Consider the following 16,014-nt stretch of genomic DNA (forward strand, 5'->3'; position numbering starts at 1 on the left):
CCAGGACGGACGGGAGTGGAGGGGAGCACAGACCTGCACAGGCGGGTGGGTGCAGGAGGGGGTCTCTGGTGCGGGAGGGGGGGCTTTAACTTCACTGCACAGCTTTTGATGCTGCCTAAATATTGTACTTTTTCAGTTTGTTTTCTTACGGGAGGAAAATCAAAGTACCAAATAACATAGAGAGGCCAAGAAAGATAAGACGCATCTGTGAAAGGCCTTCCTGAGGTCATTGCTGACCCAAGGAGACAAGTGCCCATGGAAGAAGCCAGGCGCACCGGAATGAGGAAAGAACGGGCTCTAATTAAGTGGGGCATTAACTGGCCACTCTTTCAAACCTGTGCACGGCAGGATAAGGCAGTGGCCCCGGGAGCAGGACGGAGGAGCCACGGGAGGGCGGGGCTTCTAAGCTGAGACGGTGTGGCTGGGTGCGTGTGGGAAGAACCAGAGGAAGCCCGAGTGGATAGCTGCTCTGCTTCCCCAGCGGCCACCACCCTTCCCAGCAGGAGGACCTGCCCCTCCGCCCAAGAGACCTGGTCCAGACGGGAGGGGCCGGGTCCCCGCCGTGACCCAGGCCTGGCCAGTCAGCACACCCCGCCCCCGGGGGGTGAGAGCTCAGAGATGGCCGTCTGGCCCAGTACCTTCCAGTCGACTGAGTGCCGGCTGCTGGGAGTCTCAGGAAAAGGAAGCTGTGGTTTGCAGAAGCGGCTAAGATGAGGGTGTAAGTCTGGAGCAGCTCTGCCTGGGAAGCCTTCTGAGAATGAAGCCGACACAGGAAAGCAGCCGCAGGATGCAGAGAAATGGGTCCCTTCCGACATTACTGAGACCCTGAATCTGGCCCTAACGGGACACTTTAAAAATGTTCTTTAAGTGTCAGTTTGAATCCGGTTCCTATTTGCAATCACAGGAGCTTTGATTGATACGGAGAGAAGCTGTAGGCACAGGCAGACAGAGAGATGGAGCAGGGGGCGGGAGGTCTTACACGAGGGGGACACGGAGGGAAGGGGTCCAGGAGGTCAGCACGCAGGCCCAGGAAGTCAGGAGCCACCCCCACGGGTGCCCGCTGCCTTAATTTCTCCCTTGACCTAGGAGACGGGTGATCAGCTGAGACCACGGGGGTGGGGGCGGGGCGCACAGCAAAGCTGCTGTTTGAATCCGGCTCAGTCTGGCTCTCAATCACATTCTGCTTGGCCGTCTCCCCGGGTCCGTCGCTTCCCCCTCCAGCCCTCCCCGCTTGGCCACTAGCTTTCCGGGGCGCTGTGCTAAGAGTTACAACCTGGGCAGGGCTGACGACGAATCAGGAAGCTGACGCCATGAATCTTCACTCAACAGAGCCCACGGCCCGGGAAAGTTCAAAACCTGTGTGTGTGCAGCTGGCTGGGAGGCGTGGGGAGTGCGCTGCAGAGGCCAGGAAGGAGGCTCTGGAGGTAGAGGTGGGAGTTTAATTACACTGGCACTCACGCGTACCTGCTGTGTGGCCGTGGGAAGTCGCTTCGCCTCCCCGAGCCCGTTTCCTCAGGAGCACAGAGGAGCCAACAGCACGCCTGCTTCAGGCGGCTGAGTGAGATGGTAGCACCGCGCTCCGTGCTCTAGTGAAACGGAATCATTTCATAGGGCCTGCCTGACCCGTTTGATTGTTTCTGCTAAAAGCAGAGTTATTAATAACACTGAATGGAGCCTCTGTTTTCTTGCCTGGTTCTGCTTTGTTCCCTGCGTAGGCAAGTCCCGGCACTGTTTTAAGTGCCTTCCGGTCTGACCTCATGTCCTTCTCCCAACCCCTCCAGGAGGCAGGTGCCAGCACCCCGCACCCGAGGGCACGGAGCTCGGGAAGGCAGCTCCAGGGAAGAGTGGCGTCCCACTCCTCGGGCACCTTCCAGTTCTCGACCTCTACGATATGTCAGTGGTTGTTGCCAGACATATCCTAAGAGTTTCATGCTCCCCCCAGCATGCTTCCCAGCTACCGTCCAATCCAAACTGTTGGCTTCTATGCCAGGAGACAGTTCAAAGCCATGCACCTGGCAAGTGACAGGAACTTCACTGGCCTGGAAACCTGCCCATTCAAACCATCCCAGGGAGCCTGGCTTGGCGGCAGTTTCTGTCGGAGCTCCGTGGGCGAGCGGGCGGATGGAGCGAGGCAAGCCGGCAGGCTCCAGGCTTTCTGTCCTAAACGACTCTTGGCTCGTTGTTAGTCAGCCCAATGCTCTGATTACGCTCTCTGCGAACCCCACACCCTGCGCCTGACTGCAGTGCCGCATCCTTGAGGCTCCCACCGGCCAGTCATTGCGTGCTGGCTGTCAGCCTCAAAATCAAAGCCTCAAGGAGCAAGTAGATTTGCATTTAAAGGCCTGCCAGTGAATTATAAAAGGTGAGACTATGCCACTTACTTGTGGCGATATTTTATAATAAATGTGAAATCATTTGAACTGTAAGAATACTTGGTCTTTTCCTGCCATGCAGTGGGTGCCATCAGATGGAGCATCCGCTCTCCTGGCAGCACGGTCGGAACCTAAGGAGCTCGACCGCCTCCTGAGGGGCCGGAGAAGGAACCGGGGAGACTGGAAGCACGGAAAGCAGTGCCTGGGGCAGAGGGAGTGCGATCTGTGTGAATAGCAGAGGTCCCATGAGAATTATCTTAAACCCCAGCTTCCCGAGAGGTATTGTTCTGTGAGCATTCAGGGAGATTCCATTCCTAAATCAATCATCCCATCTCCTGGTTAGCCATGCGGAATCGGGCTGGGTCCAGAGAATCCATGTGTTAATCAGACAGCAGGGACCCGTGTGTGCCGTTTACGAAGCTCTGCTAGGCTACCTCATGGCATCCGTGGCACTGGCCTGGGCAATGACAGATGGCAGGAGTCACAGCCTGTCCACGCACTGCACCCTGAGGCCCCTCACCAGTCTCCCCTGGTACACACTGCACCCCACGTCACCAGGACCCACACTGCAGCCCTGGATGAATGGGGCAGTGGCTGCCCGACAGCCGTTAACATGGGAGACGCTGCTGAGCGTGGGAAAACACAGTGCTCTACTCCCGGCCCCCACAGCCCCCTACAGCCCTCAGCAGAGCGCACTGCAGGATCGGCTCCCAGAGCCGAGCGTTCACTCAGTAAGCATTCCAATTACCTGCCGTGGCCTACGCCGGATGCTAAGCACTGCCGTTCAACCGTGAGACGACTGTCACCAAAAAGGCACACGTGATACTGAACCAGCAATCACAGGAGTCTGATGGGACACTGGGGCAGGGTCTCCACTCGGGACCACGGCCTCCCAGAGGGTGCCCTTTGCTCACTCCCTGAGGAGAAGGGGCAGGCTGGGGGGCACTGGCAGAGGCTGGGCACTCGGGGACTCTGGGTGGAAAAGGCCAAAAGGAAAGACAAGGCGGCAAGAAGCTCAGCAACGCGCTTCCCTTGGGGGAGGGGCACAGCTGGACCTCGGGAGCCCCCAAAGCCATCGCTAAGGAACCTAGACACGGTTCTGGGGCAGCGGAGAACCCTCGGCAGGGGCTTGAACCCAGAGCGCCACATGGATGCGCATTCACTCTGCGCCCTGAACTACACTCAAAGCCAGTGTATTCCAGGGCTAAGGGCAGCACTGCCAGCCCCTTGCCACCATAGAGACGGCATGGGAACACCTTAAAGCCCCCGTAAATGATTCCCATGGCCGGCGCTGTCGGCACCCTCCACGGCGTTGGAGTGCACTCCTGCTATCGCCCACGGTTTCCCTCCCCCATTCTTCTTAATGGTGAGCGTGAGTCAGGAACACCGACAGACTGTGGGTGCTCAGTTCCCACAAGGCACAGGGGCGCTCGCCCTGAGCCCCTGGGAAGGAGTGGGGAAGGGGAGACGTGAAATCCTTACAGGGGGTCCAGGCCAGCATGCAGACATGAAAGGCACTCGCTCAGGTTGCATCAAATGAGTGGGCGGCATTGTCATCATTGTTTCTAATTCAGTCTAAGGGTGACGGGCAGTGCCCGCTTCCCCTGAGAGCGGGAGGTAGACATCCCAACGTGCATAGCCCGGTCCAGTCACTGTATGTGAGAGTCACTGCTGGAGCCCACGCAGGGAACGGAAGGCACTGGCCAGTGAAATCCACGCACAGCCGCCGAGGGATCCTGACGACTGCAACCTTTTTCATTCCCCACGAGAACAGCTACCTTTACCCTTTCCTAGCACCTTCTGTGAGCCAGACACTGGGCTCGACCTTTTGTAGTCATTATTGCTTAGCAGGAATCGTCAAAATGCTGGACCAGTCAGAGGGGACTCGGTGGGAATAACCAGAACCAATGGGAGTGGACTAAATGTCAGCCGACTTCCCCAGAGGCCGCACACTCACCATCCACAGCCGCAGACTGCTTGTGGATGTATTTGATTTGGCCGGAATGATGTTTAATTTTTAAAAATTTGTTGCCCAGCTGGCGTGGCTCAGTGGTTGAGCATCGACCTATGCACCAGGAGGTCACGGTTCGATTCCCAGTCACAGCACATGCCCCAGTTGTGGGCTTGATCCCCAGTGTGGGGTGTGCAGGAGGCAGCTGATCAGTGATTCTCTCTCATTATTGATGTTTCTCTCTCTTTCTCCCTCTCCCTTCCTCTCTGAAATTAATAAAACTATGTTTTATAAAAATAAAAAATAAAATCTGTTGCAAAGATATAAAAAAATAGTGAGATTTCACATAAAGATGCTGACGAGGACGGACCAGTGCGGTGCCTGCTTCCTTGCAAAGGGGGCCCGGCCAGCCCAGACAAAGGCAGTGGCTGCGGCCTGGCTAATGTGAAAGACTGCAATGCCAGTGGTGGCCACCAGGCCCTCCTGCTGGCCGCTGGGAATGAACACCCGCTGAGCCTTCTAGGTAGCTGGCGCTCTGCGGTCGGCCCCTGGCCCCCTCCCCTGACCACGTTTCCATTGCCTGCCTTGCCCCGTAGGCAGCTGAGCTGTCACCCAGGCTGGGCGGGAAGCAGTGTCTTCCTTACAGAGATTCTCTCTGGCCACACTCCAGGCCTCTGCCTGGCCCTGCCCCCAGGCTCTGTGATGCTGACACCGCTGGTCAGGAGGCCATACAGAAAACCACTGCCCTACAACCAAAGCCTGAAACCCAACGCCGCTGGGTTCAGAGCCGGCGGGCATGGGAGCGTTTGCATTCTTCCTCTGGCCCACTGAGGAGGGGATCCACGTTTTGAGACGTCATGAATGGCCCCACAAAACTCCAATGAGTTGTGTCCACCTCCAGTTTCCTGAACGGACAACCCATTCTTCTCTTCCCGATTGCCCTTTGACCTCTTCCCAAATGGTGTAATAAAAGCGATGCTGCCGCCTGTGACTTGCAGGCCCCTCTCCAGCCGCAAGTGGACACCAGGGCACTCTAAGGAATCACATCAGCAGGACGCGACGCCATGCCCCTCAGACATGCTGCGCCCGAGACCCTGAAACTCATTATCAACTGTCCTGTGCGGGCGCATGCTGAGCGCTTTATGCATAGACGGTCCTCCCTGTGTTACAGAAGATGAGCCGAGGGGCCGAGGGGAGCTCGCGCATCCAAGTCCACCATCGCTAGCGTCATCAAGCGTGTTGGGCCCGCTGTATCCGCCGAGAGTCAGACACTGTTAGGAATACTGAGCCCAGTCCTGTGTATCTTAGATGAGTTTTGATTACCTGGAGGACAATAGGCACTTGGAGGTGATGTCATATGAGACATGCTTGCAGGTACATGTATGTGTGAGTGTGTGTGTGTGGTGGGAAGGGCCTGCCTCTGAGCACCAGGAGATGTCCAGATGGAAGCAGGACTCACCGGGGCTGCTGTCTTCTAATCGTTTGGGACATGCACGACTGGGGCGATGAGAGGTCATTGGGAGACTTTCTCAAACCCCCTGCCCTTGGTCCGGGCATTCTGTGCCTCTGCCGGGCCAGACTGTGACGCCTGGCTCCGTGGTGCGCTGGCTGAGTGACCTCACAGCCTCCATTTCCTCTGCCATTACAAGGAGGGGCAGGTCATTGTGAGGACTTAGATCAGCAGTTCTCAACCTGTGGGTCGCGACCCCTTTGGCGGTTGAACGACCCTTTCACAGGGGTCGCCTAAGACCATCCTGCATATCAGATATTTACATTACAATTCATAACAGTAGCAACATTACAGTTATGAAGTAGCAACGAAAATAATTTTATGGTTGGGTCACAACATGAGGAACTGTATTTAAAGGGCCAGAAGGCTGAGAACCACTGACTTAGATGTTGCATGTGAAGTGCCTAATACGGTGCCTGGCACATAGTGAGTGGCCAGAAAATTAATAAAAATGTGCACCATTAGCATGGTTGTTTCCTTCACACCCGAGTCCCTGACACCTGCCGGTTTCTATGACAATGTTTATGTTCACTTTCAGCCTCAGTCGGCAATTTTACAGCCCATAGTAATGCCCCCAGGTCTCCGCTCTGCTCAGTCTAACAAGGAACATCCCCCACGGAACACCGATCTGCCTAACCCAGGAGCTGACGAGCATCGCGGGTCTTTGGGGACGGAGCACCCTTGTGTGTGCAGGTGGGGAAGGGGCCTTCATCCTTGTGCTACACAAGCTCCCGGCGTCTGTGAGCAGGTCCGCTGCCGTCTCATCTCTTTCCCTTTCGGGGGAGCCTCTTGTTTACTGACTGAGACGTGCGAGTTTCAGAATTAAATTTACATACTGCGGAGACACACGACATGACCTTTTCAGTGGCAGCATGAAGAGACGACACCGACCAAGGGGGAAGGACGAGGGGGAAACTGGGTTCTTGACCGCACCTGCAAGTGGGCTGACCCCGCTCACCAAGCCCCATCCCGAGCGCTGCCAGCAGGGCCGGTCACAGTTACCGAACGGATAGAACAGCCTCAGTAGCCATCGTCCCCCCCACAGTGAAGTGCCTAATACGGTGCCTGGCACATAGTGAGTGGCCAGAAAATTAATAAAAATGTTACCATTACCATGGTCATTTCCTTCACACCCGAGTCCCTGACACCTGCCGGTTTCTATGACAATGTTTATGTTCACTTTCAGCCTCAGTTGGCAGTTTTACAGCCCATAGTAGAGGCCAGGCTGCGTGGATGGAAATCGCCACTTCTGTACCTGAGACTCTGTACAGAAATGTGAGCGATCCACGTGCCCGTGTCCACGCCCGCCTCTGAGAGCAGGGAGGGCGCACACGGGTGGGCGGGGAAAGAGCGCGGGGTGTACACGTGGCCAACGGCCAGAAGGAACGCCTACTTACGGCTTTTGGCTTATACGGGGGCTGAATCTCTTTGCATTCCAGTTTCTCCCAGTCAATATACCGGAAGAACGCGTGCTCTTTGATGTCCCGCTCGCCTTCGGGCCCGCAGCCCAGACGTTTGCCCGGGTGCTTGGTCATCAGCTTCAAGAGAAAGAGAGAGGGAGGGGTTAGTGACCTCTGGGGAGCCGCCTAAGGCACAGAGCACCCCGCTACGAATTAGGGAAGGAAGGACCCTGCAGAGCCCCAGCCAAAACTAACAGTAGCCCTAGCCGGTTTGGCTGAGTGGATAGAGCGTCGGCCTGCGGACTGAAGGGTCCCAGGTTCGATTCCGGGCAAGGGCACATGCTTGGGTTGCAGGCTCCATCCCCAGTGTGGGGTGTGCAGGAGGCAGCCGATCAATGATTCTCTCTCATCATTGATGTTTCCATCTCTCTATCCCTCTCCCTTCCTCTCTGAAATCAATAAAAATATATATTTTTAAAAAAACTAACAGTAATATCGATGGACACTGTAATTGGGGAAAAGGACTTAAAAAAGGAGCCCCAGCTAATTTTTTGTTGCTGTTATTGTTAATCTCCACCAGAGGATATTTTTTCCATTGATTTTTTTTTTTTAAGAAAGAATGAAAAGAGAGGGGGAAAGAGAAAAACATCCATGTGAGAGAGACACATCGACTGGTTGCCTCCCTCACGCGCTCGACCAGGGTGGGGATCGAGATACGTGCCCTCGGTGGGCCGATGCTCTAACCACTGACAACACCAGCCAGGGCCCAAGTAACTTTTATTTTTATTTTTCATCCCAGCAATGCTTTCCTGGCCAAGGGCTTTGTACCAGGAGGACCCGACAATAGTGCCTGCAGGCTACTCGTCCAGAGCAAGATCCCTGTGGCTAAGTGAGGACCGGACTTCAAGTTAGAAAGGTCACCACGATGAATCTGGGTTCAAGAATAAGATCTATGCAACCACTGCTGCATTGATGAGAGCAGCTCCGGTCTCTTCCCGCCCTCCTCCCGCCACGAGAAAGCCAGAGGATAGCCCTGGCCACGGCCACATCCAGACAATGTCGGCTTTCTCAGTAAGCCTCCGTGACAGCAGAAGGAAATACTAGTCAGATGGGCCCAAGTTTCAAGTAATTACTTCCCGAAAGCTCATTAAACAGTCAAAGCCAGCCCAGCTCCTTTCCCTCGCCTCACACTCCCTCAGACTCCGCAGGGGCCTCCTGTGAAATTACTTATCAAACCCTCCATCTTCGGGCCTCAGAGCCGCGCAAGAGACCAGATGAATAGCTGCTCCGAGGCTAAACCAGACAGACTTTCTCTTGCGAGCAAATCAGAGGAGCTTGGAACTGTCTCCATCGGCACTTCAGTGAATGCACAGGGTGGACAGGAGGAGTGGTGATTATTAACAAGTACCGACAAGAGGGCATCCAAACACAGACCTGGCCGGCAGCTCAGTGGTTAGAGCATCGCCCTTGGACTGAAGGGTCATGGGTTCGATTCCCGGTCAAGGGCATGTACCTCAGTTACAGGTTTGATCCCAGCCCCAGTCGGGGTGGGTGCAGGAGGCAACCCGTCGATGTGTCTCTCTCACATCAATCTCTCCTTCCCTCCCTCCTTCCTTATCTCCTCCCTCTCTTTCACTCTCTCTAAAAATCAATGGGAAAAAATATCCTCAGGTGAGGATTCTTTTAAAAAAAGAGATGAAACAAAAGTGATTGGGACACACAGGTCCAAAAGCTTCCAGCGTTGACCAGACACAAGGAGCCCATGGTGTCAGAGCTCTTAGATTGTTGCCCAGGATTTGCTGATTGAGGGGAAGGGAGGGGCCCAGCCAGTCACACCTACTCTGTTGGCCATTCCGCTCAGCTGATTCCTGCTTTCAAGATAACTTATCTCCGCCACCTTCTCCCCCACCACCACCCACCCTCCCACCCCCTGCACACGCACAAACTTTCCACATGTGCTCCACCTTCCAGGGGAGAATAACTGGGCACGTAGCGTTCTAAGCTACGTCTTCACTTACACACACAACCCCACCTGGTTCTGACAATAGCCCCAGGCACTGGGCATTTATTTTCTTCATCGAATGACAGGCAGGCGGCACTCACAGAGGTTAAGCAACTAGCAAGGACTCGCAGAGCGTAAGAGGCAGAGCCAAGACTGACCCCGCCTCTCACCATAAACCCTGGGCTTTTAAGAGGAACGGGAGAGCTCCTCGCGGGTGGTTTCCGGAGGTACCTGTGGCTTGGTCAGGGAGGGCCTCCGGAGGGCGAGCAGACTGAGCTGAGCCTTGAGATCTGTGTAGGGTCAGGATGGCGGGCGGGAAGGCTATGAACCGTGGCCACAGAACCACCACCACCGCGATCAGGAGGGCTCTGTGCACGGGGCAGGCTCATGCCCACGGCTTCCCGCGCACGTTACACCTCCGTCTCCACACACTCGGAGGCCTTAGCAACTCTTATCCTCACTTCCAGACAAAGAGCTGGGTCCAGTAAAGGAGCCATTCGTCCCAAGCCGCACAGCGAAGCAGCAGCAGCGGCCGAGCACATGTGCCCGGCCCCCGGCCCGCGGCTCTGCCCGCAGCCCCTCCTGCCTCCACGCTGGACGCTGTTCAAAGCGGGCGTGGCAGTCTGAGCAGATGTGCTGATGTTTTGCTTTGGTAGAAAATAGGGTCTGTCAGGATGGATATAGAAAGAGCATTTTCACTGGGGTTGGGACTGCATTCAAGAGCCTGGCTTAATGTTCATGTACGGGGAGCTGCCAAGCCGAGCCACTGCAGCCTCAGCGGCACTCAGCGAGGCTCTGCGGTCCCCACGGCTGGTGCAGACAGCGCCCGTCCCCGAGGGCCTCCCCGACGGACGCCTGGGCACTGAACGGAAGCCTTCGGCTGTTCCCTGAGCAACGCCCCTTCTTTGGAGCCTCGGCCTTGAGAAAAGCCCACACGGGACTCAGACCACTCAACTCAGCGCCCAGCCTCGTGGCTGGAAAGTCGCCCCAGTGAACCCTGAAGGTTCTGGGTCCTGAATTAACAGAAACCTGCCCTCCCAGGGAGCTGCTAACTGGAGCTGAAGCTGAGACCTGGACACTCACCCCAAGGCCGCCTCAGCCCCGCTGTGCAGGCCGGCAGAGCGAGGGGCAGGCCCTGAGCGTGCACTGAGCACCTACTATGTGCAACGCCACTCAAGGAGCTTCCTGTTAGGTTAGGTTCCTTAACGCTCTCACAAACTCTGTTCAATGAATACTATTGTTTCCTTTTTAGAGATAAAAAACCCCCATCCCCCCTGTCAAAGTGACTTGCTTCAAACCATGCTCCCAGGAGGTGAAAGGTCAAGATCTGCAAAGGACTCTTATCTCCAAAACTCCCCACTTTAAAAATCCCAATCAGGGGGGGTGCAAACCCAAATGCCCAGAGGAGCCGGCATGTGACATGGCAGTGCCAGCGCTGGCAACAGTAACCATAGCTCAAGGGCTGGGGCAGAGCCCCTGGCGCTGTTCCCATTCACACGCACCAACGCCTGGAGTCACCGAGGACTCCGTGTGTAGGCCTGTCAGCATCCCTGATCTACCGATGAGGGCAGACAACATCCCTGCGGTCCAAGGGATAGCAGGCCAGGGACAGGTCTGAGCCCAGGTGGCACCTGGCAGATCGGAGAGGGTGCTCTGTCTGAAGGGGCACTGGTTTCCAAGCCAGCGGACTGAGACGTGTTTTAAGGGAAACTGGCAGCTGCATGCTTGTGGGAAATCCTGATTTTTCAATGCCCGCAGCCACCAGACTGAAGGCTCAGGCACGCCTCTCCCTCCTACCCAGACCCTCAGGGCCTACACTGCCTCCCTGGGCCCTTTTCCCTACAAGCCTCGCTTTGGCTCCTAATGAACCTGCAGGTCTCAATTCTCTGCCCTTGCCTCACACCTCAAAGAAAATACTTTTAACCAATTCACTTTAAGATGTTTGAGACTCGCTAAGAGTGGGAATTCTGCCAGCGTGACGAGGTGCGTCCAGACTGAGAGGCTGGTCCAAGCTGCCCGCACCCAGGCCAGCTCCATGGCCTCTGACGCTCCAGAAGAGCAGCGCTGGGGGAGGGGAGGAAGACAACGGGAAATCTGCAGACACCCCAGGATCTGGGACTGCAGGCCTGCTTCATTCAGACACATGCAGGAACCCGCTAGAAGACACAGCCATGCCCTAACCTCAAGACCACGCCTGCACCACAGACTGCAGGGAGAGCTGACTTCAAAAGGCAGCGTTTCAGGGCCCTAGTGTCCGGAGGTGCCATGTTGCTTGCACACTTCCGCCACAGGAAAAGTGACCACCTCTGGATAATATGTTTAGAGGCACGGGGACCTTTTCAAACCGCAGAAGCACATGAGGTCATCCGAGAGGCATCAAAGGTGAGCCCAAGGGCCTCCAGGGACTGGCCTCCTGGCCCAGCACCAGACGCACCTCGCGACCCTTAGGAACAGGGCCCTGCCTGCCTCACACATGCACCCATGTGCTGCTTGCAGCCCTCTGTGTGCCGGGGCGGCTTAAGAAACTGGATCTGGGTCGCTCATCTAGAGAACCCCTCAAAAGCAGCACTCCCTGGTATTTTCTTCGAACAAAGCCACGCGCTCAGTGTTAACCACACTCATGGGCTGAGCCGGCGTGGCTGCCGGATCCGTGCCGCAGACCTCCACCTTCCCATGGTTCCAGCTCTTCGGCTAAGCCCCTGGGCTCCCTGCCTCATTCACGCCAGGCAGCGCCCGTGCTGGGCCAGAGGTGGAGCCCGCCAGCAGCGAGATGCCGCTCCGGGTGGCCTGGACGGCGCAAATGAGAAAAAGCGCCCTTTCCTCTGGGAGGGAGCAGGTCCGCCAGGGCTTGGGGGTGGCCAGTGGGCTGAGAGGTGGAGCTCAGTCTCCTTCCCCCGCCCTGGGAGGGGCCCCTGTGTGTGGAGGCCCTGGCTTCGAGGCGTGCACTCACCCCTTTGCAGATGGCCACAGCCTCCTTGGACATGGACTTGGGGTAAGCCACGTTGTGCTCCATGATGGACTGGAAGAGTTCATCCTCATCCTCCCCTTCGAAGGGCGCCTGCGGGACAGAGGACAGGTGGGCGAGTGGGCGAGGGGATTCCTGCCTGAGACTCCTGAGCCAGCACCTCTGCCCTGGCCCACGGGGAGGCTGCAGGCTTCCAGCGAGAAGAGGAGAATCAGCCAAGACTAGGGTAGCCACAAGGCACGAAGTCAGAGAGCTTCAGACTGATGAGCGGGGATCAAGCTGACACTCTCTTGCAGGGAAGCCACACTTTTCCTACAAATCACTCAAATTCAATTACCTGCCCGGCCAGCATCTCATACAGCAGGACTCCGAATGCCCACCAGTCCACCGACTTCCCGTAGGGCTGGTACGCAATGATCTGGAAGACAGAAGGCAACCCGTCAGGGGGTGAGCAGGTCCCTGCAGCCGGAGACTGGACACACACCTTTGCAGTGAGAGTGGACGGCCAGGTGGCGGGGGAGGGAGGTCACCTGCCTACTGCGAAAGGTTAAACGGGCTGTCCCAGTCCCAGGTGCAGGCCACCGTCTCAAACAGTGGACAGGGAGCTGGTGCCAGGCAAGCTGCTGCTCCCCATGGGGGAGGGGTCTCCGGCAGCGGCCTCAGGCCGGGGACGCCTGTGCATGCCACGTGACCTGTCAAGTCACTGCTTTGTGTGCTTTTTTAAATTTTAATACAGCGAGGGTGAACTTTTAAGAAGAAAAACTGTATTTCTCATTATAAAAGTAATAACATTTATACAACAATGTGAATGTACTTATCGCTACTGAACTGTACATTTAGAAATGGTTAAGATGGCAAATTTTATGCTTTTATTTACCAAAATTTAAAAATTTTAAGTGAACACATGTAATAGCATTTATTAATATTTTAATATTTATTTTAAAATATAGATAAGCTAAGAGAATCCCATTAAAATCACCCATAATCCTTTATCGAGAGAAAACTTATGATTGATATTTGGTCTATTTCCTTCTAGATTCTTTTCCGTGAATAGAGATTAAACTCTCTGTGTGTATGTGTATTACATAAACATAAATACTTTGATGTGTGAAATATTAATAAAGTACTTTAGTCACTTAACATTTCCATGTTAATACCTCTATGTCAACATACTCAGGCTTAACTTGATATAGCGTCCCATTGCCTGGCTACAAAACCTGTCTCACCAATTCCCAACGGGCGAGGTTTCTCCTGACGCTACAATACAGACTCTTGTAACGAGGCATTTCCACATCTGTCCCCTTATTTCTGTAAGTCAGGGCCCTAAGAGGGAAGGCAGTGTGGAGGCAACACCCTCCTGCTTTACTCACTGTATTATACGTTTCTATGTACAACTTTTCAAGGGCACAAAAAAAGTGACACTTTTTTAAAAAAAGAAAAAGATGAATTCCTAGAAGCGGATTTTCAGGGCTCAAACACTATACACAGCGATCAGGGTTTTGACACTTATTACCAAACTGCTAGGGCATGGGAGTGTCTAGAATACCGATGAGCACCCGCATTTCTGATAGGGTGTAACACTCTGTCGGAGGGGATGAGAGGTGACAGAGCAAAGGTGGAGGTCAAGGTCTGGGGAAGCAGTCCAGACGCAAGATCCTGACCGCCACGCCCTCCCAGTTGTGTGACTTGGAAGGAGTTGCCTACCTTCTTTAAGCCTCAGTTTCCTCAGTTTATAACAGTACCCATGCCGTAGGGCTTTGTGAGGATGGGAGAGAAACATGTGCCTTCACATATTATGCCCTCAGGTGTTTGCTATTACTGGGAAGTCCTGTAACTCAGTGACTGCTTGTGTGGCTAAATAAGTGCAGCCAGACAAACGGGGTCCACCGGTCCAGCGCCGTCTGCCACCCCAGCGCCCAGGCGGGTGGAATGCGCTCGTGCGTGAGCCCCAGAGGACGCGGAGCTCCGTGGGGACTCCTGCACACTTGTGAAGCACGTCACCTCGACTGGATCCCCACGACAACCTATCGCAATCCTTCCACAAAGGAAAGCGAGCCCGAGGAGGCGAGAGACGCTGCCGCACGATGTGGCTGCGGATGGCGAAGCCGGGAGGCCCGCCTGAAGCTTGCTCCTTGCGGACTGCGGAGGGGCCGCCTCCCCGTGTGTGTGTGTGTGTGTGTGTGTGTGTGTGCGTGCGTGTGCATGTGCATGTGTGCGTGTGTGCATGTGTGTGCATGTGTGTGTGTATGTGTGCGTGATGTAAACTAGGTTCCTAGGAAAGGACCTGCTTTGGTGAAAGAGAATGTAGGATTTAAATATTGTGCCACGCTATTAGTTACATGGGGCCTCCAGTCACCAATTCCATGTGAGGTGACAGACAAGCCTAGGATGTCCATTTCCAAGATTCTGCGCCACACCCTCAGTCCCATTCCTAGGAAACCAGTAGCAGACTGTACATACAGTCACCTCTCTGGGCACCAACTCAGAGAGAAAGGGAAGTATCGCCTGGCACAAATGTTTGTACCATGACCTGTTGGGAAACCCATTCTGCAACTGACCATCTCCTTCGGGAAGGGGGACTAGAATTCGACCTTTACCCTTTCATTTGTACCTGCATCACAGGAAGGGACGCCAGGTCTTCCAGGGCTCAGCACACCTACTGCCTCCCGCCTCACACCAGCCCAGGGACCTCTCCCGCCTTCACAAACATTCTGATGTCACAATAAGCAGGCACCACATGGCCATGAGCCACAGTAGCTGAAGGAGGATTTTGCTGATTGTGGTGGATGGTTCGGTTGAGTTTAATTAAGCTTTCTCCCAAACCTGGGTGTATCTGGGCCTGATCTCTGGGTGTGTGCTAAGCGAATCTGCACGTGTGATCTCTAAGGACTGACAGCTCAGAGGGCCGGGGGGCTGCTCCGTGCAGCACCGGGTGGGGGCGCAGTGCGGGCACGAGCCGGGGTGCGCTCACCTCAGGGGCGATGTAGTCCGGAGTGCCGCAGAACGTCTTGGTGGTCACCCCGTCCCAGATGTTCTCCTTGCACATGCCAAAGTCGGCGATCTTGATGTGGCCCTCAGAATCCAGCATCACGTTGTCAAGTTTTAGGTCGCTGTTGAGAACATAAGAGTATAGGGGCTTAATACACGTTATTTATTTTAAGTCAACCAATAGCCACTCACGTTGTGCGAGGCACTGTGCTGGGTGTGTGGGGGACAGAAGGGAGTGTGAAGCAGCCCTGGCCCTCCAGTAGCTGATCACCTGGCAGGAAGATCAGGAAAGGTCCACAAACCCGTGTGTGCGGCTTTTTCTGCACAGCCAACTGCGCCCAGCTTCTCGCGAGGCCCAGCGAGACGCCGGGCGGGAGAAGACACCCCCAGGATGCTGGATGCTAATGAAGGGCAGAGGTCCAGGCGCACCCCACGGACTGACATGTGTAACTTAAGGACCCCTTGCATTTCATAGAAGAGATTATTTCACAAAATTGTTATTTTTAATATGTTTTTTATTGATTTCAGAGAGAGGAAGGGAGAAGAAGAGGGAGAGAGAGATAGAAACATCAACGATGAGAGAGAGTCCCTGACTGGCCGCCTCCTGCACGCTCCCGGGATTGAGCCCCAACATGCCTCTTAAGTTAGTCTGAATTGAGTTGCTGTCGCATTTTCAACCGAAGGAACACAACCTGGACACATATGCTGGCACCTCCTACCTGTGTCTGCGAGGTCTCTTCTTCCGGGGGTGGGGGGAGGGGGGAGGGCGGTTCACTTGCACCCCGGCTTGGCGTCCACTACCTTTGGTGCTGTCCACGGTGCTACC

General features: G+C 55.1%; 1 protein-coding gene across 5 annotated transcripts in view; it reads right to left on the bottom strand.

Annotated features, from left to right (window-relative positions):
- Positions 1 to 16,014, bottom strand: part of PRKCB (protein kinase C beta) — a 299,355-nt gene that overhangs the window by 14,707 nt on the left and 268,634 nt on the right. For all 5 annotated transcript variants that reach the window (XM_036308214.1, XM_036308213.1, XM_036308217.1 and 2 more), the window contains 4 exons: positions 15,172 to 15,310; positions 12,538 to 12,618; positions 12,186 to 12,293; positions 7,231 to 7,371 (listed from right to left, as the gene is read on the bottom strand). In XM_036308214.1, the coding sequence (XP_036164107.1) occupies positions 7,231 to 7,371; positions 12,186 to 12,293; positions 12,538 to 12,618; positions 15,172 to 15,310 (469 nt within the window). The remainder of the gene's footprint in view (positions 1 to 7,230; positions 7,372 to 12,185; positions 12,294 to 12,537; positions 12,619 to 15,171; positions 15,311 to 16,014) is intronic.

The sequence above is a fragment of the Myotis myotis genome, unplaced genomic scaffold (assembly GCF_014108235.1).
Source record: "Myotis myotis isolate mMyoMyo1 unplaced genomic scaffold, mMyoMyo1.p scaffold_m19_p_5, whole genome shotgun sequence".
In the NCBI taxonomy this organism is placed as follows: domain Eukaryota; kingdom Metazoa; phylum Chordata; class Mammalia; order Chiroptera; family Vespertilionidae; genus Myotis; species Myotis myotis.